The 25,591-nt window shown below is 42.6% G+C and overlaps 1 protein-coding gene and 1 long non-coding RNA gene across 2 annotated transcripts; one reads left to right on the top strand and one right to left on the bottom strand.

The window, feature by feature from the left end:
• Positions 1–129: 129 nt before the first annotated feature.
• LOC117006988 lies at positions 130–5,022 on the top strand. The gene is made up of 2 exons (XR_004420060.2): positions 130–539; positions 2,079–5,022. It is a non-coding gene; the product is annotated as an uncharacterized LOC117006988 (long non-coding RNA).
• SSU72 (SSU72 homolog, RNA polymerase II CTD phosphatase) lies at positions 4,602–24,331 on the bottom strand. Its single transcript, XM_033079827.2, has 5 exons — positions 24,187–24,331; positions 18,123–18,266; positions 8,051–8,190; positions 6,892–7,010; positions 4,602–5,225 (listed from the first exon to the last, which is right to left on the bottom strand). The coding sequence occupies exons 1-5, from the start codon at positions 24,264–24,266 to the stop codon at positions 5,124–5,126; spliced, it is 585 nt and encodes a 194-aa protein (XP_032935718.1). The 5' UTR covers positions 24,267–24,331; the 3' UTR covers positions 4,602–5,123.
• Between the last annotated feature and the right edge of the window lie 1,260 nt (positions 24,332–25,591).

Genomic DNA, 25,591 nt, shown 5'->3' with positions numbered 1-25,591 from the left:
CCGGCACAGGCGCTTGGCCGCGTTTCCAGAGCCACACGCCATCCTCACCCCGCCCTTCCTCCGCTCGGGGACCCCCCCATCCCTCCCTGCATCCCCGCCGGGGGTCCGGGCTGGGGCTGGTCCCGGGTTTGGGGGGAGAGCTCCGAGCTCCGCCGCGCCCCCCGAGCATCCCCGAGCGCCTCCAGCGCTGCCGTGCCCGGCTCTGCCCGCACCGACCCCAAAGCGGGGTCCCAAAGGACACCCAGGGGGGCAGAGCCCAGCCCAGCCCGGCTGGAAATGCTGCTCGACTCGGAGCTGATGCACAGAGACCCCTCCACGAGCTCTGTCCCCAAAGGGATTTCGGATCTCCAGCGGTCAGTCCAGCTCAGGCCGCGTTTAGGAGCTGCCGGGAAAACCAAAAGGGAAGAAGTGACCGGCCGAGAACTTTTTGTGCTTGTTTGGTTGTTGTTCCTTTTGCAGCGAGGTGGAGGAATTGCGGCCACCACGTGGGAAATGCCGAGCTTGATGTCCTGCAGTGCCTTCCCCTCCTGCTCCTCAGGGTGAGTTTTTCCTTGCTAGAACCCAGCTGTTCGTTTTTTTTTTGGGGGTTTCTCAGGGCGACCAAAGCAGAGTTTGCTGGTGTTGGGTTCTGTATTTTTGGATATTTGTTTTTCCTCCTGCTCCTCAGGCCACAATCAGCCTTCTTATGTAATGACTTGTGTTATATAAACTCCATTCTTCAAGGAACAGTCATTAACCTACTACTGGGTATTGAAAATACCAAAATACTGTCACACAATTAAAATCACTAAATGGTGTCCTCAAATTGGAGCACAGATTGCATTGCAGATTTATTTTTTAATTTTTTTTAAAAATTAAACCACACACATTGAAACATTTGACGAGGCAGGGCTGGGAAGGCACCTCCTGCACAACCCCAACCCTCTGCCCTGAGCTGCTTCCAACTCCTTCCTGAGCTCAGGAGTGGATTCTGCTGTGGAAATGCAGAGCTCAGAGAGGATGCAGCTGGTTCCTCTGCCACAAAACAAAAGAGTTTCTAAAGTCACAGCTGAATAAACCCACGGGAGGGAACAGTTTGAAGACAAGTCCCAGGGAATTTGGTGGAAGTGAAGTTTTCCCAGCCGATGTTCATTGCTCCCACAAACCAGGTTGGGTCAGCTCTCAGCTGGGCTCCAGGCACAGAGGAGAGATTTGGGCTCAGGTGAAGCCATTTCCCTCTCTGGGCTTCTGGAGCACAAATCCTCCAAAAATCCCTGTTCTGGTCAGTCCTGACTGCTGAGAGATCCCAAAAATCCCTGTTCTGGTCAATCCTGACTGCTGAGGATCCCAAAAATCCCTGTCCTGATCAATCCTGGCTGCTGAGAGATCCCAAAATCCCTGTCCTGAAAAATCCTGGCTGCCAGGGATCCCAAAAATCCCTGTCCTGATCAATCCTGGCTGCTGAGAGGTCCCAAAAATCCCTGTCCTGATCAATCCTGGCTGCTGAGAATTCCAAAAATCCCTGTCCTGATCAATCCTGGATGCTGAGGATCTCAAAACTCCCTGTCCTGAAAAATTCTGGCTGCTGAGAGATCCCAAAATCCCTGTCCTGACCACTCTGGGTGTGAGCTCCGTGGTCCTGGTTGCTCCCAGTGCCCTTCATGTCCCACCTGCAGCAGGGCAGGTGACAAACTCCAGCCTGGCCCTGTCACACCTGAGCAAAGCCTCACACACACTGATGTGGGTTTGTTAAACCCAATCCTAATTAAGAATTCGCTGTTTCCTTTGTTAAAGCAGCACCTGGGGCTGTGCTGTCACCCAGAGGTGCACAGATCTGTCACAGCATCTCAGTCCCTAATCAACATTATTTCCCCCCTCCACTATAAATATTCAGCCCCAGGTAGGAGTTTATCACAAACATCACCCACAGTGGTTTCCTCTTGAAGAAAACTCGAGCTCAGCTCAGTTCTGTGAGCTCACACAAGTCAGAGTTTACAGCAGGGTCTCACACCAACCAGAGCAAGCATTCCTCTTCCTTCTGAATTTGAATTGTTTCCTTGGACTCCTCTCACTGTTTTTTATTCCTATTTTTCCCCCAGTTCCGTGCCAGCACGAGCATATTTGTGTTTTTTTTATCAATACCATCTCCTAAGATCCAACACATCTGAGAAGTGGAAGTTGAAGTTGGATACTCAGCCAGAAATTCCCTGGGGGAAATCCAGGATCATCGATCTTAGCACAGATCCAGCACCCCCAGAACCTTGGGAATAGCCTGAGAGAATTCAGCAATGAGACACCAGAGGGAGAAAATCAGCAGAATCCCCAGTTTTATTTACATAAACCCAGCTGAAAGATGCTAACAGGGAGAAAGATGTTCTGATTGTTCTGAAAATCTTGAGATCCACAAGAAAAAAACCACAAACCCAAAAGTGATTAATGTGAGAATCCAAACTAGGAGTGAGCAGAACTCACAGGGATGGAAACCCCAAGAAGAGTTTGGCAAAAATCTGCTCACACAGGATAAAAAAAAAATCTATTTAATCCATCCAGACTTTCATAGAAAGTCCAAAAAGCCAGAGAAGTGCTGGCAAAACACAACCACTGTGTTGGGAAAGGAGGAATCTGCATTTTAAAGCCACCTCTGCCCACCCTGAGGAAGTTTGGGGAATATCCCAAATTCTGCCAGCAGAAATTCTCATTCCTCGTGGTCTGTGCTCACAACTCCAGACCTTGGAAAGAAATCTTTCAGCACTGATTCTTCCCCAGTCTCCAGCACACAAATATTTTATATTCCACCTTACTCTTAAAGGAAAACCCCATTCTTTGCTTTAAATTAAATATTTCTCTTGAAATTTCTTTTGATACAGAAAATAAGGTGGGCCTTGTGTTTAGCCAGTTTTACACCTACAGATAAATATCTTTGTATGTATAAATGTGTATCTCAAAGGCAAGAATCCCATAAAATTCTGTGTAAACTCAGCTTCATTTGGGATTTCAATGCTAAGGGAGCACATGGAGAAGAATTATTTCTATAAATCATCTATTTTTAAAGTAACAGGCAAGTTAAATGAGAAGTGACATGTCAAGAGTTCTAATTAATCCACAAAAAGGACTCTAAATCCCCACATTCAAACAAAACAAAGGGGTTTTTCTGCCTTTCTATGAAATAACAACCAAGGGCTCTGGGTAGGATTGAATAAATTGAAAGTGGAAAACATTTCCAAACAATTCCTTAAACATTTTCACCTCAGCACTGAGCAGATTCAAACCCTGAGCACTGGGCTTGCCTGGATTGGGTTTGAAGGGATCAAGCAAAGCAGTTCCTGCAGAACCATCTCCTGTAAACATCCCCATGGAAACAGAGATGGGATCAGACATGAGGAGGAGCAGAAATCTTCAAATCCAGTCCCCAGGAATAAACTGGGACAGGAGTGCTGCTCCAACTCCCCATCCTGAGCTCCACCCAATTCCTGCTCTGTTCTGAACAGATCCAAACCAGCCCAGCTGGGTGATTGTGGGTTTTTAACCATGAGGATGATGCTGTGACCCATTTGGACAGAGGCCAGGACAGGACTGAGCTGGCAGAGCTGAGTTTCACCACAAAGCCAAGCCCAGCTCCCAGGAGTGCAGAGGTGTAAGGTTTCTTTGAGGGCCTGACTCAGAGCTCAGCATTTGCAGCTGCCAAGAAAAAAATTCCAGTGTGGACTGGCAGTTTTCAGGTGTGGAAGCTGAAATTTTTCCCTTGAATGTGATTTTTATGTTCCCTGAAAGGTTGAGCAGCACCACAGGAGTCACCACAACACTGAGGGGTGACATGAAAAATCCTGGTACCAAATTCCTGCATGTGCAAAACAAAATCAGGGAAAATGAGGTGAGTGCTGTCAGTGACAGAATGAGAGAAGCACAAACATGAAAAATCCTGGTACAAATTCCTGCACGTGCAAAACAAAATCAGGGAAAATGAGGTGAGTGCTGTCAGTGACAGAATGAGAGAAGGAGCACAAACATGAAAAATCCTGACACCAAATTCCTGCCTGTGCAAAACAAATTCAGGGAAAATGAGGTGAGTCCTGTCAGTGACAGAATGAGAGAAGGAGCACAAACATGAAAAATCCTGGTACCAAATTCCTGCATGTGCAAAACAAATTAAAGTGAAAATGAGGTGAGTCCTGCCAGTGACAAACACTTCCAAGGTGATGTTTACGAAGTTTTTAAGGAGGTTTTAAAGAGCTTTGCTCCAAATCATTCACAGGTGCCTTTAAAAAAAACCAAACTTTCAAAATTTCTCTTGCCTGAAAGCAACTCCACTTCACCAGCCCCACTCTGCAAGTGCAATAATTTGTTTTCACTTTTATCAGCCTGACCAGACAGAGCTCTGAGCTTTTGCTTTATTTGTATTCACACCCCCATTCTCTGGGCTTTGAGTTGTGTTTGCTTTTGTTGTAAGGGAGGAAAATGCTTCCATTCAAAACTACTTTGGTTTAAAAAATTCAATTTTAAACTATTTCTGTTGACTGGAGTTTGTCCCAAGTTAAAGCCTCATTCCTCACACAAATATTTCATGTTTTACCTCAAAAAGAACAACCACACTTCCTCTGCTTCTATTTTAAAACCAGACAAGCTTACAAGTTTTTTTTTTAAATTTTTATTGGATGCTTCCAACTTTATAGCTAATAATATACAGATACTCAGTTTTTTCATTGTTCCATTCACATCCTCACAGAGTTCAGCCATTCTGTCACATTAAAATAAAAAAAAAAAGCACAACTGAAATAAAATAAATCCATAAGCTGGAAAAATACATTATAAACTTATATTCAAGAAACATTCTCTTTATAATTAAAAACCTACTTGTAATAATTAAAGTAGGATTTAAAGAAAAAACTTGATTTTAATTTTTAAATAGGTGGCCTTTGTGTATACTTTTAATCATTTTATATGTACAAGCCCAACCAGTATCTCTGCCTACCTGTGACAGAATACCTGAAAAAAAAAAAAAAACAAAACACTGAAAAGGAGTTTTTTAACAAACAAACAAACAAACAGAAAAGATCAATATTCATTTTCCAGGAAAATACAGTATAATCAGAACTTTAAACACATGCTTCCCTCATCTGGATTAAGGCCTAAGAGACAGATGTGCTTTAATAAAAGCAGACAGTATGAAGAAAAGTCCTTCCACTTTTCTCTTCAAATTCCTGTAACAGCTCATCTATTTCATTTTCCATGTCCTCTGTGTGCTGTATCTGTAAAAGAAAAAAGTCTGAGCATCCAAGCTGCAAGGATCTGATGTTCAGAAAATGCAATAATCCCAGTTTGCTGCTTTACTGGGAAATCTAAACTGGGCAGGCTGTACCCAGCAGGGCTTTACTGCACTTTTTGTTGGTTCCCAGCACTCCCAAAGGCACAGAAATGCTCTTGGATGTTTATCTGCAGCTCCCAGCCCACCCCAGAGTGGCATTTCAGGAGGACTTTGTTGAGTAGGCACCATCCCTCCTCCCCACATCACAAACACAGGCTCCAGAATAGCTCCAAGGAACAGATGGCTGAGATTTCAACTCCTTGAACCCTCCTCAGGCTGCTTGGATCTGGGAAGGACTTGAGCCCAGAATAAATGCCAGGCTGGAGTCAGAACCAGAACCAGAACACCTCAAGCTTGGGAGTGTAAAAGAACACAGGACTCTGCTCTGAGCACAGAGTGCAGCTCATTTACAGTAATTTCATGATTATAAACTGCACATTACAACACAGGATGTGATCAAAGGTGTCTGTTCTGTCACCATCTGTGCAGGGTGGGGCAGTGATCCTGATCTCTGTGGGAGATATTCTGCTAATGGGGATCCATTGAAACCAGCTGGGGCAGTGTTCTTTATTTCCAAAGGAGATATCTCCTGTTCATGGCCATGTTTATAAACCAGGCAGGGCAGTGTTCTTTATCTTTTCACAACCCATCCTTCCTCCAGCCAGTCATTTTCTGCTCATGGCCATTGAGTCCCACTGTGGCACTGATAAAATTACTGCATCCCATTGGGAGTTGCTCCAGCCAGGGGGAAGAGCCCAACATTTCTTACCAAGATAAAAACAGAGGGTTTGGGACACTAAGGGAGCCCCTTTCTCCACTGGACTCCAGAGGGAAACGGGATTTCTCCACATCCCCACTGGAGCTCCGGAGGGAAACTGCACCTTGTACAGGAGCACTGCTCCAGCTGAGCCACATCTGTCACTGCAGGAGGATGCAGCCACCATGGGATGGGACTGCTGCCAACACCCTGCCTGACTGACGGGTGTCAGGTTGTACTCTGACTGTGTCAGGGTTTGGGGTTTGTTCTTTGTAGTGCTGTATTTCTATTTTAATTTCCCTTGTAAAGAACTGTTATTCCTAATTCCCAGATCTTTGCCTGAGAGCCCCTTGATTTCAAAATTATAATAATTTGGAGGGAGGGGGTTTACATTCTGCATTTCAAAGAGAAGCTCCTGCCTTTCTCAGCACACACCTGTCCTCCAAACTAAAACAGCAACTTTTCCTTCTTTGTCCATATATCAGCCACACCTGATTATAAGCCGCACTTTGGGTTCGGACCAAAATTTTAGTCAAATTGCTGCAGCTTATAATGGTGAAATTACTGCAATTCCATTCAGTTCAGTGTGTTACAATAACATGCAGGGTGTTTTAAAGGATATTTGGATTCAGAATGTAACCCTCACATTTCAATGCCCCTGGTTTGAAGGGAGGTTTGAGGGAGTTCTCTGCAAACCACAGCTCAGTTAAATTCACCCAACAGCTCCGAGAAGAAGGAAAATGTGGAAATTTGCATCTTGACATGGATTTTACTGGAACAACTGCAAAATGCAGGAGGTTTATGGAGCAGCAGGCAAAGGCCAGCCCCAGCAGTGATTTTGCTCTGTACTTACACACTGGCAGAGCTCACAGATGAGGAAAGCTCCCAGCGTTGCCTCCTCGTGGTTGTCCTGAATGTCTACGTTGATCACATGCACTGGCTGACACGTCTCCTGCTCTCTGGAATTTAAATCTATGGGAAACAAAACAGCAGGAAAACTTTGGGTGGAATGGGATCATGTTTTACACAGAGTAGTAACAAGATTTAAAAAAAATACAGAGGTGTTGTCAAATTCAGATTTTTCAAACTATTTTTTAGAATTTCTTTAATATTGTCTTAATAATTCCTTCTATTTTCAAAAAACAAGAGGTGGATTTTAGAAACATATTAATTCAGACCATGGCAGTTTATTTTCCCTGCTCAAAAGAAGTTATTGCTCCTCTTACTCTGACAATCTTTAAAGATCAAGAATTTCAAAAGTCAAGAAGGATTTTGGGCTTCCTCACCTGGAGGATTTGAACTGCTCATTTTTTAAAAAAGCACCAACACATCCAACCCTCTGCAAGAACTGCAAGATGAACTCCTGCAAGCTAAGCACTGATGGCCAATTAGAAAATTCTATTTTTAACATGTTCCACTTACTAACAAGGCTGAAAACAATAAAACATTTTTTCTACAAGTGCACATGTGTTACAAATAACAAATCCCTCCTCCTACATCCAGTTTTTCACCTCAAAGTTGCTCTTTATTTCCACTCTGCACTTTAATTTTGGCAAATCTTTTTTAAAATATTATCATCTTTCACATCCAGAGCTGTTTGGGTTTGAATCTGGCCTGGATCTTCCCAGGGGTTGCTTTTATCAATGGACCCAGGAGCTGCAGTGGCTCTGTGAGGCACCACTCCAGTGCCTCAAATTCCCCTTCTTGGACTCAATTTTCCCATTTTGGTGTCCCATGGGAGATGGCACCACTCCAGTCCCTCTCAAATTCTCCTTTTTGGACTCAACTTTCCCCTTTTCAGCCCCAAATTTCCCATTTTTAGGCCAAAATTCTCTTTTTTTCAATCCTAAATTTTCCATTTCAGTCCCAAACACCTCATCTGGGCACCCAAATGTCACATTTTTGCCCCAAATTCTTCTTTTTTAGTCTCCTTATACACACTCTGTGGAGCTGCCAGGACCTTTTGGGGACAAACTCAACATGAATTTATTTTATCAGTTCAAGCTCCTTACCTTCTACTACTTGATCATAGACTCTTTCTTCACACGTTAGGATCAAATCAAAAACGTCTTTGCAGTTCTGGAATCTTTCTGGTCGTGGCTTGATTCTCTTATTTCTGTCCAACATGTGTAAAATCCCATTCTGTGTGTATCTGAAGTTGCTTGAGTTAAGAAATCTTTACTTGAAGGAATGGTTTTGAGCACAAGGTAAATTATAAATGCATCTTTAAAATATATTTTTTTTTTTTTTTGCAAATTTAAAAATCAGAAAACTGAAAAGATTGCTAAGGTGAGTGCAATCCCCAGACCTGACAGCTTTAAAATGCTCTCAGAACTTTTTTTGGGAACTATTTTTATATCCATAAATCCTGGGAACCCCCAGGCTGTGCTGCTCTGAGGGCAGGATGTCCTCAATTCCTTCCTAAATTCCTAAAATCCCATTCTGTGTGTATCTGAAGTTGCTTGAGAATCTTTACTTGAAGGAATGGTTTTGAGCACAAGGTAAATTATAAATGCATCTTTAAAACAAAATATTTTTTTTTTGCAAATATAAAAATTAGTGAGAACTGAAAAGATTGCTGAGGTGAGTGCAATCCCCAGACCTGACAGCTTTAAAAGGCTCTCAGAACTTTTTTTGGGAACTATTTTTATATCCCTAAATCCTGGGAACCCCCAGGCTGTGCTGCTCAGTATTTTTTTTTTTTAGGGAACTATTTTTATATCCATAAATCCCGAGGGCAGGATGTCCTAAATTCCTTCCAGGCTCCCTGAAGGTGTTTCAGGTATTTCAGGTGTCACCTGTACAAATTCCTGCCTGCAAATGTGAATTTCTGCAAGTGAAACTCCAAAAGAAGCCAGAAAAACATCCCATAAAAATATCCTGAGATGCAGAAATGGGAAGGAATGAAAAAAAAAACAGATTTCTGCCTGTCAGAGCCTCATCACTGTGTGGAAAATATTTCTGTACCCAGAGCTCTGATTTGAATTTTGGAGCCCCTCTCCAGGCAGGATTCTCTGATCTCACTGTTCTCCACCCCTCTGGGATGTGCAGTTTCATTGGGAGCACTCCAGGTTTGGCTGCCACATCAATCTAAATCCAAACTCCCTCAGAAGGCAAAGTTTTCAGGGTAAATTGGGAATTTTGGGAAGGTTTGGAAGGGGATGCATCCCTTCCTGGCTGGATTTTTACCCATCTAGGTCTGTATTTTTAACAATGGAACAGAAAGGATAACAGCCTGTAATTTCTTGAGATAACAATTCTGAGAATAAAACAATTTCCATCATTTGAGAGGTCACCTGGGCTTATTTCCTTGCCAAAAAAAGGTGACAGACATGTAAAAAAAAAACCAAAAAAACCCAATTTCCTGCCTACCTTTTAGCAGGAGCTCAAATTCTACTGCCCAGCCATGCACCTGTGTGCTCAGGGTGCTCCAAAGCTTTTAAATCCTTGAAGTATTTAACTTATATTAAAAATTAAACCCAGCTTTCTACCTACAAGAGTCTAGTTCATGTTGAAAATAGATTCAGTTCTTCTGTGTGCACTTCAACTGCCTGTAATTTCAATTTTGCACCATGATATTGTTCAGCACAATTAAATTTTGTCAATTAGCTTGGTTTCTGCTGCATTTCTTTTCTCCACATCACTCCCAAGCCTTTTTTACTCTTCTTTCCCAAAAGGTTTTTTTATATTATTAAGGAATTATCCTCTCACACAGCAGCACCTCTGTGAACTCTGCTGGGGTTTGGAAAATAAAAAATCCCCATTTGAGATGGAGCTCTGGTTATTTACAGAGCAGGAAAATGAGTGCATTTCCAAAATATCATTTCCAAAATATCTGCAATTTCCAAACCCTGCCAACATCTGTGCTCAGCTGGGAGGGGAGCACTGCACTCCTCATTTCTACATCATGCAGCTCAATAGGGGGAAAAAAAAAAAAAAATCCACAACATCCCACACACTTTTTTGGGTTCTCTTTTTTCCCTTTCTAGGATAAAATGTTGCTGGCAGCTGTCCCCTCTCTTTCCTGAGTGAGCCTGGAGACAGAATTACGCAGATTCCCAAACCCACACAAGATTTCTGCTTCACAGCCCAGCTCTCTGCTGCCAACTTACAGCTAGGTTTTTTTAATTTTATTTTTTTTTTCCAAGGGTCCATCTGCCTATAAAAGGAGACTGAGACAAGCATTTAAGATTTATGGTTCCTATTTGGTTGCTTGGAATGTTTTTCACCTGGAAAAAGGCAGCACATCCTTTGAGGGAGGAAAGGGGTGTGCTCTGCAATTTATATTTATATTTATATTTATATTTATATTTATATTTATATTTATATTTATATTTATATTTATAATTATATTTATATTCTGACATTGTTATTATTGTTATTATTGTTATTATTATTGTTATTATTATTATCATTATTATCATTATTATTATTATACTGCAAACTCTTGGCACAGTAAATCCATCACATTTTTACAGAGTCCAATGCAGATTTCACTTTTATTTGAGTAAGTGCTGACCAGATCCACAGTTGATGAGAAAAAGATTTTGCAGCAGGGACAGCACTGCTCTCATTCTCATGGAGAATTTCTATTCCTGATTCTCTCCTCTTAGCTAAGGACATCCCATACTGGTGATGAAGATTTATTTTTTTAAAAAATGTGTTTAGCTAAACCCTTAAAGCTTTTACTGCTTCTGCTACCCAAATTTAAAATTCCTGTCATGCCTTTTACCCTCCAGCTGATGACATCTGGGTAACCATCCCTTCAAACATCCCTCACCCTCCAAACTTTATCATTATTTGTCACTGCCAGGACCCAAAAATCACTTTTAGCCACAAGCACCAACCTAGAGATGGCCAAGAGAGTCAAGTCTCTGTCCTGTATGATAAAAGAAAAATGATCTTACTGATCCAAGTGTTCCCCAAGTTTCATTTTAACTCCCATGTGAAGCACAAGTGATTTGAGCTGGAAGTGTTGGGGTACAGAAATTAATCTAAAATTCCCATCCCTAGAAGTGTCCAAGGCCTTTTCAAGAAAAAAGAAATCTTTAATGTCTAGCATCAGAAGCCTCTACATCTTCAAAAAAATCTGATTATTCCCTTTGGTGCAGCTGGCACCATCCTTAAACTCTGCATTTCTTCTTTGGGAAAGCCAGGAGCAGAGCAGAGTGCTTCTCACCTGAGCATGAATGGCATTTACAGGTGTCCTTTCCATCTCATTTATTTATTTTATTTATTAGTATCTGCATTCTAAACAGAACAGCTTGTTAAAACCTGCCTGGCACTTTGTCCAGGAGCTGGACATTTCCTTAAATCAGATGTGGGAGGGGTGTGAGGCTGCCCAACCTTCTTCCACCTTCAGCACCAGCTCTTTTTAGGGGGAATGAAAGAGGAAATGGGCACAGGCAGCACAAATTCCCCTTACCCAGCACAGTGCTTGTGGCTGCAGTCACTGCTCTCACTCCACACCCACAGAACAGTGCCTGGGATTCTGTAATTGAAACTGGGCACTGCAGAACAAACAGAGATTGGGCACAAGGCTTTTGCTGCTCTTTAACTTGATAAAATCTTAACACTGAACCATTCTGTTGGATTTAAGTGGAAACAGAGCAGGGTGAGATGGGATGTTAGGAAAAAAATTCCTAATTCAGTGCCTGTCCTTTGGAATTGAAACTCTGCATTTCAGAGCAAATCAGAGATTGTTCACAAGTCTTTAGCTGGTTCACTAAATATTAAAGCTGAACCATTCTGTTGGATTCAAGTGGAAACAGAGCAGGGTGAGATGGGATGTTAGGAAAAAAAAATCCAAATAAAATGCCTGTCCTTTGGAATTGAAACTGCAGTTCAGAGCAAATCAAGAGATTGTTCACAAGTCTTTAGCTGGTCACTAAATATTAATGCTGAAGCATTCTGTTGGATTGAAATGGAAGCAGAACAGGGTGAGATGGGATATCAGGAAAAAAATCCAAATACAATCAGTGCCTGTCCTTTGGAATTGAAACTGCAGTTCAGAGCAAATCAGAGATTGTTCAAAAGTCTTTCTTTAGCTGGTCACTAAATATTAACACTGAACCATTCTGTAGCAGGGTGAGATGTTAGGAAAAAAATCCAAATACAATGCCTGTCCTTTGGAATTGAAACTGTGCAGTTCACAGAAAACCGGAGATTGTTCAACAAGTCTTTTGTTGGTCACTAAATATTAATGCTGAACCATTCTGTTGGATTGAAATGGAAACTGAGCAGGGTGAGATGGGATATTAGGAAAAAATTCCTAATTCAATGCCTGTCCTTTGGAATTGAAACTCTGCAGTTCACAGAAAATCAGAGATTGTTCACAAGTCTTTAGCTGGTCACTAAATATTAACACTGAAGCATTCTGTAGCAGGGTGAGATGGGATATTAGGAAAAAATTCCTTTCTGTGAGGGTGGGGAGGCCCTGGCACAGGGTGCCAGAGAAGTTGTGGCTGTCCCTGGAATTGTTCCAGTTGTTGGATGGGGTTTGGAGCAGCCTGGGACAGTGCAAGGTGTCCCTGCCCACAGCAGGGGGTGGCACAGGATGAGATTTAAGGTCCCTTCCAACCCAAAGCAGTCTGGCATTCTAAAATACACCACCCAAAATGAGCACAAAGATGCTAAGCTGGCCTCCATGACATTCCTGCAATATTTGTGCCTGCATTAATAACTTGCAGAAAACCTGAGCTTGTTTTTCCTAGTGAAGGACAAGCACCCAGCATTTGGAAGCCAAGAGCTGAAAGGATAAATCCAACTGCTCCTAGGAGCTGGTCCAAATATAAATAAAAATATAAATATAAATAAGCCCATGCCAGCCCTGCTCACTTCCTGAGCCCCAAAGCTGAGGGGTCTGTACCCACACATCAGTGAAGGCAGCAAACACCTCGAGTTCAGCCTGAGCTCAAGTGCCAGACAAGAACTGATCAGTGCTGAGCAGCTGAAGCTGTAGTTGGGGTGAAAATGAACAGATCCAAGCTGCCAGAGGGGAAAAGAGAGGGAGTCATGGCAAAGTCCAGCCCAAAGAGATGGAGAAGGGATGCCACAGATGGAAAAGAGGAGTGGAGGATGTGGCAGGACCTGGCTGTGCCATCAAACAGAAGTGTGCACTTCATCCAAGTGAACTTCAAGAGATTGATTTGGATTGCTGGAATCCAGTGTCTGGATCACCTGGCAGTGAGTGACACAGAAATGTCACCTAAATGTCACCTGTGTCATTCCAGGGAGCAGCAGGTGAGCAAAGAGGGCTCAGGAGGCTCACACAGGACCTAAGGTTTGGGAAGCAGTGCCACATTCCAGAGATGAGCAGCAAATGCAGGGCTGGGAAGGGGGAAGTGCTCTGAGCACTTGGGAAAGGATGAATCATCCTCAGGCCCAGGGAATCAGGAACAGCTCAGGGAAACAAAACAGCTCAGGGAAACAGGAACAGCTCAGGGAAACAGGAACAGCTCAGGGAACAGCACAGGGAAACAAGAACAGCTCAGGGAAACAGCTCAGGGAAACAGGAACAGCTCAGGGAAACAGGAACAGCTCAGGGAAACAAACAGGGAACAGCTCAGGGAAACAGGAACAGCTCAGGGGAACAGGAACAGCTCAGGGAAACAGGAACAGCTCAGGGAAACAGGAACAGCTCAGGGAAACAGGAACAGCACAAGGAACAGCTCAGGGAAACAAGAACAGCTCAAGGAAACAGGGAACAGCTCAGGGAAACAGGAACAGCTCAGGGAAACAGGAACAGCTCAGGGAAACAGGGAACAGCTCAGGGAAACAGGAACAGCTCAGGGAAACAGGAACAGCTCAAGGAACAGCTCAGGGAAACAGGGATCAGCAACAGCCATTTCCAAACTGGCTCCTGCTGCTGTCACCCTTTGTGCTGTGAAACTCAGAATTTCCAGTTACAGCTGAAGGTTCCTCAGACAGAACAAACCAGCCCAAATCGATTAAACCATTTCACTGAGCACATTTGGGGACCCTGAGAACACAATCCCACAGACAGCAGGGCCACTTGGCACCAGGAGCCTGCAGAGAGAGCAGCAGGCTGGATGAGCTCTGCAGGAAACATTCCTGCCTTGCAGTCAGTGCCAGTTTAAGGAATTACAGCTGCTACCATGAAAATGGGAATTGGTTTGGAATAAAGAAAAAACAAGTATAAGCATCCCTAATGTTGGCACAGAAGTTCTGGGTTAATGAGAGGTAACTTCAAGGCAAGAAGCATCGACTGTCACTTCAAACTGCCAAAGAATGAAATCACTCCAGCTCTGAAAGGATTTTGTAAGATCAGCCTCAGACTGGATCCTTCAGCCAGAATTCCTCAGAACATGTTTGGGACTCACCTTGGCTAAGGAAATAAACCTTTCACACTACCCAGAAGAGACAGAGAGTGTTTTATATTGCTGAAAAAGTGTTTGCTATTAGATCAGAGTCTGGAGTTTCTACCATGTCCCAAAGCTCAAACACAGGGGAAATAATATTTAAATAATATATATCCAGCTCATATATTTTTAATAACTTGATGTGTTTCTTTTTTAATGTGAATGAAGCCAAGATTAAAGGCAGTGTGATCAGAAGAAGAACTGAAGATTTGCTGCCTTTGAATGGCCTGAGATTCTGTGAAGCATTTTGGTCTTACAATCCTTCATGGAGAAAAAGGGATTGGAATGCAGCCTGTGCCTGGAAGTGTTGATTTGCAGAAATGTGCCTCTCAGAAGCCTGTTTAAATCCAGTTTAAACACTTTTTTCCATCCTCATCCCTTCTCTCTAGTTCTAGGAGCACTGAAGAGCTTTGTAAGACATGGTAAGAAAGAAAATGAGACTTGTACAGAAGAAGTTTTGCCACTGACAACAGGCCATGATTTCAGCTATTTTTAGCTCTTGCAAGGTTAGGCTTCAAAAAAAATGGAGAATACCCAAACCCAACCAAAAAAAAATTTTAAAAATCCCTCAACAGATCTAAATGAAACATTTCAAAGTGGATTCCAGAGACACAGCTGAACACTGCTCAGGAGAGAAGCTGCCCAGTGCTCAGCAGTTCAAAATCCATGAAGAAAAACCAGATGAAAATGTAAGATAAATACATGCATGAAGAGCTTACCTGAAGGAGAATTTAGGTCAGCTACTCCTCAAGACTGAGCTACATATAAAATATCAAATGGGCATCCAACTTCAGTATGGAGTTCACAGAGTAAAAGCTAGATCCCATCACCAAGATTATCACTATTTGGTTTTTTTTTTTTTTTTGGGATAGAAAAGAATCAATGTCTTCAAGGGAGATGCACCAAGTTCTTCTTCATTTCTGGAATTTTCCTTCTAACTGAAGCAGATTTAGGAACTTCTTCAGGACATGTTTTCCACCCTCCCCTCAATTTTATAACCTCCTAGAGCTAAGGAGCTAAAACTGGAATCCTAGCTAAAGTTAGGGAGGTCAAATTAAAAGAGGAGGTAAAAAATGTCAGGAACAGAGCAGGAAGCCAAGCTTGCAGGGTAGGTGCAGGCTGCCTAAAAATCCTAATTAAAAATCCCTCCTATCTGTGAAAATCCACTTTAATGTGAGGGTCACAGACACATCAGTGTTGAGGAAAGGAAAGAAACAATCAGCCATGGAGTTACTCACATGGATAAAGAACCCAGCAGCAATTCCTGCACAATTTTGGCCAAATTTCCATTTGAACAGCTCCTATCCCTGGGCACAACATCAACTGCTGATAAAGATTTAAACTGGGTTTAAATTTAAATTGTGCAGCAAGTTTCACCCTTCACTAGTTTTTCCTTCACTTGGAGGCAAGGCTCACCAGCAGTTTTGCTCTATTTTTGTTCCAGCTTTAAGGTCACCACCACAGAATTAGAATTAAGTCCTCAAACCCCTTCAGAGAGTTGTGAGGGGCAAGGAATGAGAAGGACAAATCATCCTGATGTTGGAAATGTGGATTACACATGCAAATACAAGGTGGTGTATGGGAACTAAAGACTTCCTGAAATTAGGAGCAGAATTCTCTGCTGTTGTCCTAGAAATAACAGGAATGTTTTAAAAAGCAACATTCAGAACACTGTTAAATGGTTTTGGGGCACTTCTCCATTGGGACACAGGGAATTTAAATGCTAAAAATTCATTCTAAAAAGTCAATGGGAGATGCTGATACTTATTTTAACTCCAAGTTTTAACTGCCACATCTTAAAGGCTTTGAAGTCCTTCCATTTTAGATCTACTGTAACCACCTACTCAAGCAAATCTGTATTCCTGGCTCCATTAATCCCCTATTGCTGTGCTGCTAAAATTCAACACATGCCTTCAAGGTATGAGAGCCTGTGCTCTATATTTCACTAATTAACTGCAGTGAAGGTGCTTTTAATCTCTGCAGAGTGGGTTTTTAATAGTTGCTCCCCCTCTTCAAGTGAAGGTTCAGTGCATCTCTTCTCTCTAACACAATTTTAACCTTGCTCTCTGTCAGGTCCAGCAATTTTTGTTTGAGGTCACTGCTTTCTGCACCTGGGGGTGGTTTATTTGGGCAGGGATGTTCCCTCACAGCCACAATGTCCCTGAGGATCTGCTGTCCCCAGTGCCTGCAAGGAGAGCACTCAGCTGTTTCCTCACTGCAATATGGGAACAAGCAGCAAGATTTCCAAATTTCAGATTACAGGTGATGAAAGCAAGGCTGGGAAACAGAAAAGCAGCTCAGTCATATGGAAGCACCCCTCCTTTGTACCCCCATCCCAAGCACACTCCAAGCCCATGAGGAGAGCAGCCCCTCCCACCCCACAGGAAATTCCCAGCCCCTCTCTCCAGTTATGCTCACCCAACAGAACTGAGAGCCCCTGGGACACAAAAAAAAAAATCTATTCCACAACTGGCTGATGAGAGCAGCTCTGCTTCTGCTTCAAGTCTTTACCCTCAAAACCCACTTCTGGAAATGGAGTTGCTGCCAGTCTTCAGTCTGAAAACCTTAAATTAACTGAGAATCAAAAAAGCAAAGTCACAGAGGCATTTGCTGTTGCCCTATTTCCCTTGCAGTGGCTCCTTTATCTTGAGAAAAGGTTTAACTGTAACACTGCAAATATATTTGGGGAACACAGCAAAGCATGGAGCAGAACCACTCCAAACATGCTGAGGGAGGGGGAACAGGTTGGCTTTCTGGTTTTTTGTTTTATTCTTAAGTACTGCCATATTCACCACAGCAGCAGTGAAGAATTCAAAAAGGGAAATCTCAAGTCGTTGGTGCTTGTTAAAATTAATTCTCAGTTCAAGGAATTTTCTTTTAAGCAGTTCTTTTAATCAGGGTATGGATATGGCACATCTCATTAAGATGGGTTTGCAAGATTTTCCTTTTCTCTTTAGGCAGTGGGATTAAAAAAAAAATCAAATAAACCAGCACTCATATGTGATATATTAAGACTACAGCCTATTTTTTTTTTAAAAAGGGTCCTTGTTGAAAAAATATCTAGAATGAGTTCCCCAAGTTTTGTTTGTGGGTTTTCTTATTAAAAAATTAACTTTAAATATAGGTATTTTAAAATACTGCAGTTTTTAGTAGTGTGCCTAACCCTGATCACCTTTGCTCTCCAGGATTAAATGTAACTGGGCCCTCCTCTGTCCATCCCTCAGAATAAACAACAGGGTTATTTTCTCCTTGGTGCCCAGAGCAAATCACATAGCACAAAATCCTCAGTGAGAAGGGTGAGCTCTTTAATGAAAGGCATCCTCTCTCCCAGAGAAAGTATTCTGTAAGCCTTACCTGGCAGTTTGTCTGAGCTAAATACAACATTAAAGTCCAGGTGGTCGCTCTTCCCAAATCCACACTCAGGACATCTTTGCACTGAGCAGGATCCACAGTGTAGGGCAGACAATCTGATGTGTTCACTCAAGAGCTAAACATGGTAACACACTACAAAAGAGCATTTTGGAATGTGTGCATTGGAACTGGGTAACAATTTACAAGGGAGCATTAGAGGCCCATTGTTTAAAAAAAGAAAAACCTGCTATAAACTGAAATCAGTTAAAAGTTCTTAATGCCAAATAATGAATTACACCTTGCAAGGATGAAGCACAGGGGATTTTTTAAAGAGGCCATGCCACAGGGATACAGTTCTTTGTCTTTCCTAAGCAGATCATTGTACATCTGATCATATGTTGTTTTGAAGTCATAAACATTTGGCTTGTCCGGGGCAGGTCCTGGCAGTTTCACGTGAGTCCCGGTGCCAAAGGATCGCACGCTGAATCCTCGTTTGCTGCAAGACAAGAGGGAGGGGGGAGAAGGAAATTACACTGCATGGATTGGAAAATAAAGTGCTGAAAGAACATTTGAGTGAGTTTTAAAAACATCTTTTAGCCAGCTGGGCAACCAAACTATCAAAAGAGTACCCAAAGTGCAGTTACAATCTGAATTCACACAGCATTTCAAGGGAAGCACCTCTCTTTGACAGGGATTGCATTTCTGGAATTCCCTCTGCAGTCCTTGCTCCACTTGTGCATTTTTGAGTGAATTCCTTCCCTCTGCAGTCCCAGCCCCATTTGTGCATTTTTGGGGTGAATTCCCTCTGGACTTGAAAAATTCAAGTGCTGCCCCATCTGTGAGCGAATTTTAAAAGCACCTCTCAGCCAGCAACCAAACTGCCAAGAGTACCCAAAGTGCATTTTCTGTGCAGTTACAATCTAAATTCATGCAGCATTTCAAGGGAAGCACCTCTCTTTGACAGGAATTTCATTTTTGGAATTCCCTTTGCAGTCCCTGCTCCATTTGTGCATTTTTGGGGTGAATTCCTTCCCTCTGAACTTGAAAAATTCAAAGTGCTGAAGAACATCTGAGTGAATTCTAAAAACACCTCTCAGCCAGCAGCCAAACTTCCAAGAGTACCCAAAGTGCATTTTCTGTGCAGTTACAATCTGAATTCACACAGCATTTCAAGGGAAGCACCTCTCTTTGACAGGGATTTCATTTTTGGAATTCCCTTTGCAGTCCCAGCCCCACTTGTGCATTTTTGGGGTGAATTCCCTCTGGACTTGAAAAATTCATTTTGAGTGAATTTTAAAAACACCTCTCAACCAAACTGCCAAGAGTACCCAAAGTGCATTTTCCTTGCAGTTACAATCTGAATTCACACAGCATTTCAAGGGAAGCACCTCTATTTGACAGGAATTTCCTCACAATTATGGTACAGAGCTATTTGGAAATGTCTTTTGTGCTTTTCTTTTGTGCTTTCTGACATCCTGGATTTGGAACAAACACATTCTGTGTTCATGGTAACACAGGCAGGGGTGATTTTCTCCTGATACAAATAAATAACTGTACAGATTGATCAATATTTCAGTGTCCTGCTGGCCTCACTGCTTTATTCTTCTCTTTTTGTTGCCTCTGGTGTAATTTCATCAGCCCAGGACAAACATTTGTGTGCCTGGCACTGAAAATCACACAGTGCAATTACCTTTACACAAGCAGGGCAGATGTTCTGCTGGCTGCTCTCTAAAACTCTTGGCTAAACCAGGGATTACTTCATTCCATTCTTATGAGCTACTTGCTTAATAGTTTCAATAAAAAAAAAAAAAAAAAAAAAAAAAAAAAAAGAGGGAGAAGCCTGCTTGCCTTTAGTAGTGCCAAAATGTTTTTGCTGATTAAATGAAATATTCAAACCACAACACCTCCTTTAGTAATATTAAAAAATATGGTAATTATTGAATAATGGGATAAAAAAAGTTTTTTTGGTGATCTAATGGACATGGTAAAATAGAAGGCTGAAACATTTGGGTGTGTAATGACAACATAACTTAAAACAGCAAGATCAGGATTAATCTATTTTTCTAAAGACTCACATTTCCAGCTTGAATGATTTTAGCAGAGAGTGAATGAACAAAGTGAAGAACCCAGTGCCTGTGCCCCCAGAGCCCCAGAAATGACCCCAAATCTGCAGAGCTTTCCTCAGAGGGGAGTGAGCAGAGCTGGGAGCCAGTGAAGGAAATCCACATCCAAGGAAATTCAGCAGGACACCGACTCCAAACGATCTGGTTGCCTCCCAAGGGTGTCCTCAGTGATCCCAAACATTTCTGGGCAGAGCCTGTGATCACCTCCTGCCCCAAACTCAACCACAGCTCTGAAACCACCAACACTTATTTGCTTCACCTCCTCCCACTGCCACACAGCCCCTCCTTTCTCTTTTCTTGTTTCCCCTCACTTTTCCCTCAGCAGATATTTATAGGTGCCTGTTTCTGTAAACACACAGGATCAGTGAGGATTTTTTTGCTTCTTTCTGACTGAAAATGGATACAAGTGGAAAAAAGTGCAATTCTTTGCCCCTCCCAGCCCTCCATCACATGTAACTGGTGCAGTTATGAGTCACTGTTCATTTATTTTCCCTGCAATACTTGCAGATCCAAGTTTTGATTCTGCTGCTTTTACTGGAAGTGAAGAGAGACATAATATGTGCTAAAAAATTCATGTTTCAATTTGATCTTTTCTTCTCTGCTTTCCTCCTAACTTTTATTTTCTTCCCATTTAATATTATCCTTTCAAACAGGTCACACATATTAAAATTTCCACCTCTAATTGCTGCAGATGTCCCTGAAGTTTGCATGATCTCATTTCAGGCCAATCTGAAATCTCTGACATTCAACACATCAAAAATTTTGTGTCTCCAAGGCCCATGACCCATTCAAAATTACTTCCTGGAATTTGAGTTCCTCACATGGAATTTCATGTTTTGTACCTTGGTGAGTGGTAGTGTCAATTTTTACTTTATTTATGCCCCAAGTGCAATGAAGTATTCTAAAAATATTTCAACACATTTCTTGCAACAACTGAGGCACAGGAGAGGGAAAAATGCCTGCACAGAGCCATCAGTCAGGAGCTTTTATTAATTATTATCAGATTTTATTAAATAGCTGGACACAGTGTAGTGAATCATCAGGTGTCTGTGGAAATGTGGCACATTTGTAAAAATGAACAATTCCTACAAATCAATGGGTATTTAGTGCTTGGTTCTGGCTGGTAAAACTACCCAGAAGATGGGAAAAAAATGAGCTTTGTCACAAAAATCAGAGTAAAACATAACAGAGTATCTCAGCTCTGATTTCTGAAATGTGCAGGTTAAACTTTAACAGATTGGCAATGACAATATTTCAGGAAGTTGTTTCTATAAATACTGGGAAGGCTGATCTAGATAAACTCCCAATGTATTAAGGACAAAGTGAGTCACTGCCACACCTCATTTCCAGCACTTGCTCACCACAAGGAGCTCACCAAGCCCTGAGCACTTCAAATAAATAAACAAATAAATAAATATAAATAACCTGTGCAGCTTGAGACATGAATTTTTGTCCACAGTTTTCTTGTATTTCACTGTTTTTTGGGCATCTCACACATTCTTATTAATTTATTTAGTATTATTATTTATTTGTTAAACTGTTTTCCATGGTATTGTAGGTTTATAACAGCACAGCCTCTCTTTTTAAGGTTACAGGAAATATTATTAAATATTGAAGTAAATGCAATAAATCCTGCAGTGCCACTGCACTGAGAGTGGTGAAGGTTTTCATGGACAAATCTAATTTTACCACATCCCTTTCCACAAGAGGTAGCAGGAAAATAACCAGCAACCTTTGTAGGCTACTTCCCAATTAATATTTTTAAAAAAGCCCCCAAAACAAGCCCACACTGCTGAACAAAACCATTGTTAACTCATTTTGAACACTAACAACTTGGAATTTGCATTATCACTACTAAGCTGTGAAATGGAAGTGTGGTTTAATAAAAAAAATGTGAAAATATCTCCTTTTTGGGAGGTTATTAATTTAGGATTTCTTAAATTAGGCAATGTCTGTACATCACTGCATTTTGGTGCTGAGAGAAGCTGTGAGTAACAACTCATGGAAACAGCACAGATGCAACTTAAATTCTTTTACACTTCAATGTTGAGCTGCAAGTCTTAACATCAATATGAAAACTAAATTTTTACTACAGAGGTTGCAATATTTGAATTTCCCTGCTGCCACTAAGACCTTGTGTTCACACTCCTAATTTCCTAAAAGTCAGTTTAAAAGTTAGTTTCTAAAACAAGGATTATGTGGCTGAAGTGTGTATGAGCATTTTAGAATTTTTTACTGCCATGAAGTGACACAGAGAACTTGAACTCAGTAACTTCCTTCCCACAGAAATGTGGAAGTTGCTGCATAAAAAAAAAAAAAAAAAAAATTTGGCTGTCAGAGATTTACCCTTCTGTCTTCCTGCTCTGAAGGAGAACCATGGCCTGAGTCTGCTTTTTAGCAAAATATAAAATAAAAATATAAAATCACCTACAGAGCATGCTGGTTTGGGTTGGGATAGAGTTAATTTTTGTCCCAGCAGCTGTGTGGTGGATGTGTTGTTGTTATTGTTGTGCACAGCAGCCAGGCCTGCTCTGCTTCTCTCTCACCCCACCCCAACAAAAACAAACCCTGCATGGTGAGTGAGATCTGACCCAGGGAGGGTTACACACAGCCTGACTGCTCTTAAGGAGGGATCTTGTCCTTCTGCACTGCTCTTCCTGTTCCCCTTTGGCTCAACAAATTCAGACACACCTTCAGCCTGATTTGTGTTGGAAAATTAGAATAAAGTGTTTAAAATGTGGTTAAACACAAAATGCACAAGCACACACTGAATGCTGGAGCCCAACAGCACACAGAATTTGTGTCTTTGAAAGTCTTGTCATCCACTAACAAAATACCTTAAAGTTTTGTAATTCCTCAGCTTCTTCCTCTTTTAATCATGTGTTCACTGCCCTGAACTGGTGAGGCAGGCTGGCTCGGGGCCAACACAGACATTTCCCTCAAGTTTACTGGCAAATGGGCTCTTACTGCTGCTCTAACTACAAAAGATGTTAAAGAAATGAAAAATTTCCTAAATACAGTTTTGTTATTTCGAAATCAAACGTTAGGGGAGAAGAGACTTTTAAAAAACCACCCCTGGCACATTTGGCAAACACCAGTCACACCGGAAGTGATTTATTTCTGCGAAAACACAGGGGAAGGAAAAGGCCAGACATCAGAAGAAAACTCAACTTTGTCCTTAACACTCAGCTCTCAATTAAAACTCAGTTCCAGCGTTATTAGAGGAAAAACAATGTCATGTTTTCACAGAGGTAACATCCGATGCCAAGAGTGAGCGTGAAGTGCATGAAATGCTGTCACAGTAAGATGGCTGCCAGACCAAATGCTTCCATTATTTATTCCCTTCAAAGTTTTTATTTTTATTTACACGTAGCACATATCTTGTTTGGCTTACCAACGTGTATTTCTGATGTGAACGTTTCTCTGCATGACTTTAATAAAATAAACCTGACCATGCTTATGGTGTGCCTGCAGTGCAAAGGGAAGGTTTAGGGACACGATTCCCTGTCCATCAGTCTGTCCCAAACCTCCCATCTCACCTCTCCAGCCAAGCTTGGAGTGCTAAACAGATTAAAATTTATAATCTCCAAGACATTCAGCGTTCTGAACCGAATGTTCTGGTTCTGCTGTGAGAGGAAAGGGCTCCCTTTGAGGGCACAGAGTGGCTTCACAGAATGTGAACTTTAAAACCCAGCCTGGGCTGGACACCTTCCACCACCCCAGGGTGCTCCAAGCCCCATCCAACCCGGCCTTGGATACTGTCAGGGGTGGGACAGCCACAATCTCCCTGTGCCAGCGTCTCACCACCCCTTTTCACCGCATTAAAAAAATTCCTTCCTAACATCTAACCTAAATTTCCCCTCTTTACCTTGTACCCCATTAGTATCACCCCAGCTCCTGATCAAGAGTCCCTCTCCGGATTGCCTGTGGGCCACTTTTAGATGCATAAATAAAAATAAAAATAATTTAAAAAAGGGGAATATTTAAGTTTCAACACGCCCTGCTCTACCCAAGTGCCCAGCCCGTGTTTTCAGCACTGGGGCCACAGCTCCGGCAGGGAGGGTTGGGACTCCAACCGCGGCCTGCAGCGCGGGCCGAGACAAAGTAAAAAAGGGTTAAAAAGGGTAAAAAGAGCCTACAAAGGGGGTGGAAGCGGAGTGAAAATCGGGTACAAGCGAGATGAAGGCGGTGTGCTGTCCCGCAAGCACGGGCCTGCCGGGCCGGCCGCAGGCCCCACATCCGCGCCTCGCTGAGAGCGCAGCGCCGCCGTCACGGAGGGGCAGCAGCGGTTACCTGAGGATGTTGTGCGCCTCCATGCTGCGGTTCTGGTTGCTGGAGCACACCACGGCCACGCGGAGCGGCGCGGACGGCATGGCGGGCACGGCGCTGGGCTGCCCGCGCCTCCCTCGCTCCCTCCCGGCCGCCGCTCCACAAAATGGCGGCGGCAGCGCGGCGGGCGGGGACGGGACGCGTCAGCAGCGCCTGAGCGCGGCCAACCGCGGCACGGAGCGGGGGAGGCGGAGCGGAGCGGAGCGGCCGCCGGGAGGGGAGGGGAGGGGAGGGACGGCCCGGGGGAAGGGAGCGCGGAGAGCCGGGAGAGGGAGGGCGGAGCGTGAATTGCTCAAACGGCTGGAGGGAGGGGTTGTGCCGCCTTAGCCTGAGTTTTCGGTGATAAAATCAATCAATCAGTCAATCAATCAATCAAGCTCTGAAGGTGTTAGCGCTCAGAGGACCTTTATGAGGAGCGTGAGGGCTTGTTCAACGTGGAAGGAGAGGGTTGTGCTGCCCCAGCCCGAGTTTTGGGTGATAAAATCAATCAATCAATCAATCAATCAAGCTCTGAAGGTGTTTGCGCTCAACGAAGCTTTGTGAGGAGTGTGAGGGCTTGTTCAGCCTGGAGGGAGAGGGTTGTGCCGCCTCAGCCCAAGTTTTGGGTGATAAAATAAGTAAATAAATAAATAAAGCTATGAAGGTGTTTTGGGCAATAAATTAAATAAATAAATGAATAAATAAAGCTATGAAGGTGTTGGGTGCTCTGAGGAGCGTGAGGCCTTGTTTAGCCTGGAGGGAGAGGGTTGTGCCGCCTCAGCCTGAGTTTTGAGTGATAAATAATTTTAAAAAATAAAATAAATAAACAAAGCTATGAAGGTGTTTTGGGTGATAAATAAAATAAACAAATTAATAAATAAAGCTATGAAGGTGTTGGGCACTCAGAGGAGCTTTGTGAGGAGTGTGAGGGCTTGTTCAGCCTGGAGGGAGAGGGTTGTGCCGCCTCAGCCCGAGTTTTGGGTGATAAATAATTTTTAAAATATTTAAATTAATTAAATAAATAAAGCTATGAAGGTGTTTGGGGTGATAAATAAAATAAATAAATAAAGCTATGAAGGTCTTGGTGCTCAGAGGAGCTTTATGAGGAGCATGAAGCCTTGTTCAGCCTGGAGGGAGAGGGTTGTGCCGCCTCAGCCCGAGTTTTGGGTGATAAATAAATAAAATACATTAAATAAATAAATAAATAAAGCTATGAAGGTGTTTTGGGTGTTATATAAAATAAACAAACAAACAAATAAATAAAGCTATGAAGGTGTTGGCACTCAGAGAAGCTTTATGAGGAGCGTGAGGGCTTGTTCAGCCTGGAGCGGGAGGGTTGTGCCACCTCAGCCAGAATTTTGGGTGATAAATTAAATAAAGAAAGAAAGCA

Source organism: Catharus ustulatus, chromosome 24 (assembly GCF_009819885.2).
Source record: "Catharus ustulatus isolate bCatUst1 chromosome 24, bCatUst1.pri.v2, whole genome shotgun sequence".
Classification (NCBI taxonomy): domain Eukaryota; kingdom Metazoa; phylum Chordata; class Aves; order Passeriformes; family Turdidae; genus Catharus; species Catharus ustulatus.
The sequence above is the reverse complement of the archived record's forward strand: the minus strand, read 5'-3'. Positions and strand labels throughout refer to the sequence as shown.

Bases quoted from the DNA above. Each gene is read 5' to 3' on its own strand.
- SSU72 (XM_033079827.2), bottom strand. From the start codon at position 24,266: ATGCCGTCCGCGCCGCTCCGCGTGGCCGTGGTGTGCTCCAGCAACCAG. The intron at 18,267-24,186 runs GTAACCGCTGCT...CTTGTCTTGCAG, and splicing joins GAGGCGCACAACATCCTCAG to CAAACGAGGATTCAGCGTGC. The intron at 5,226-6,891 runs GTAAGTACAGAG...TTTCTTTTACAG, and splicing joins TCTGTGAGCTCTGCCAGTGT to ATACAGCACACAGAGGACAT.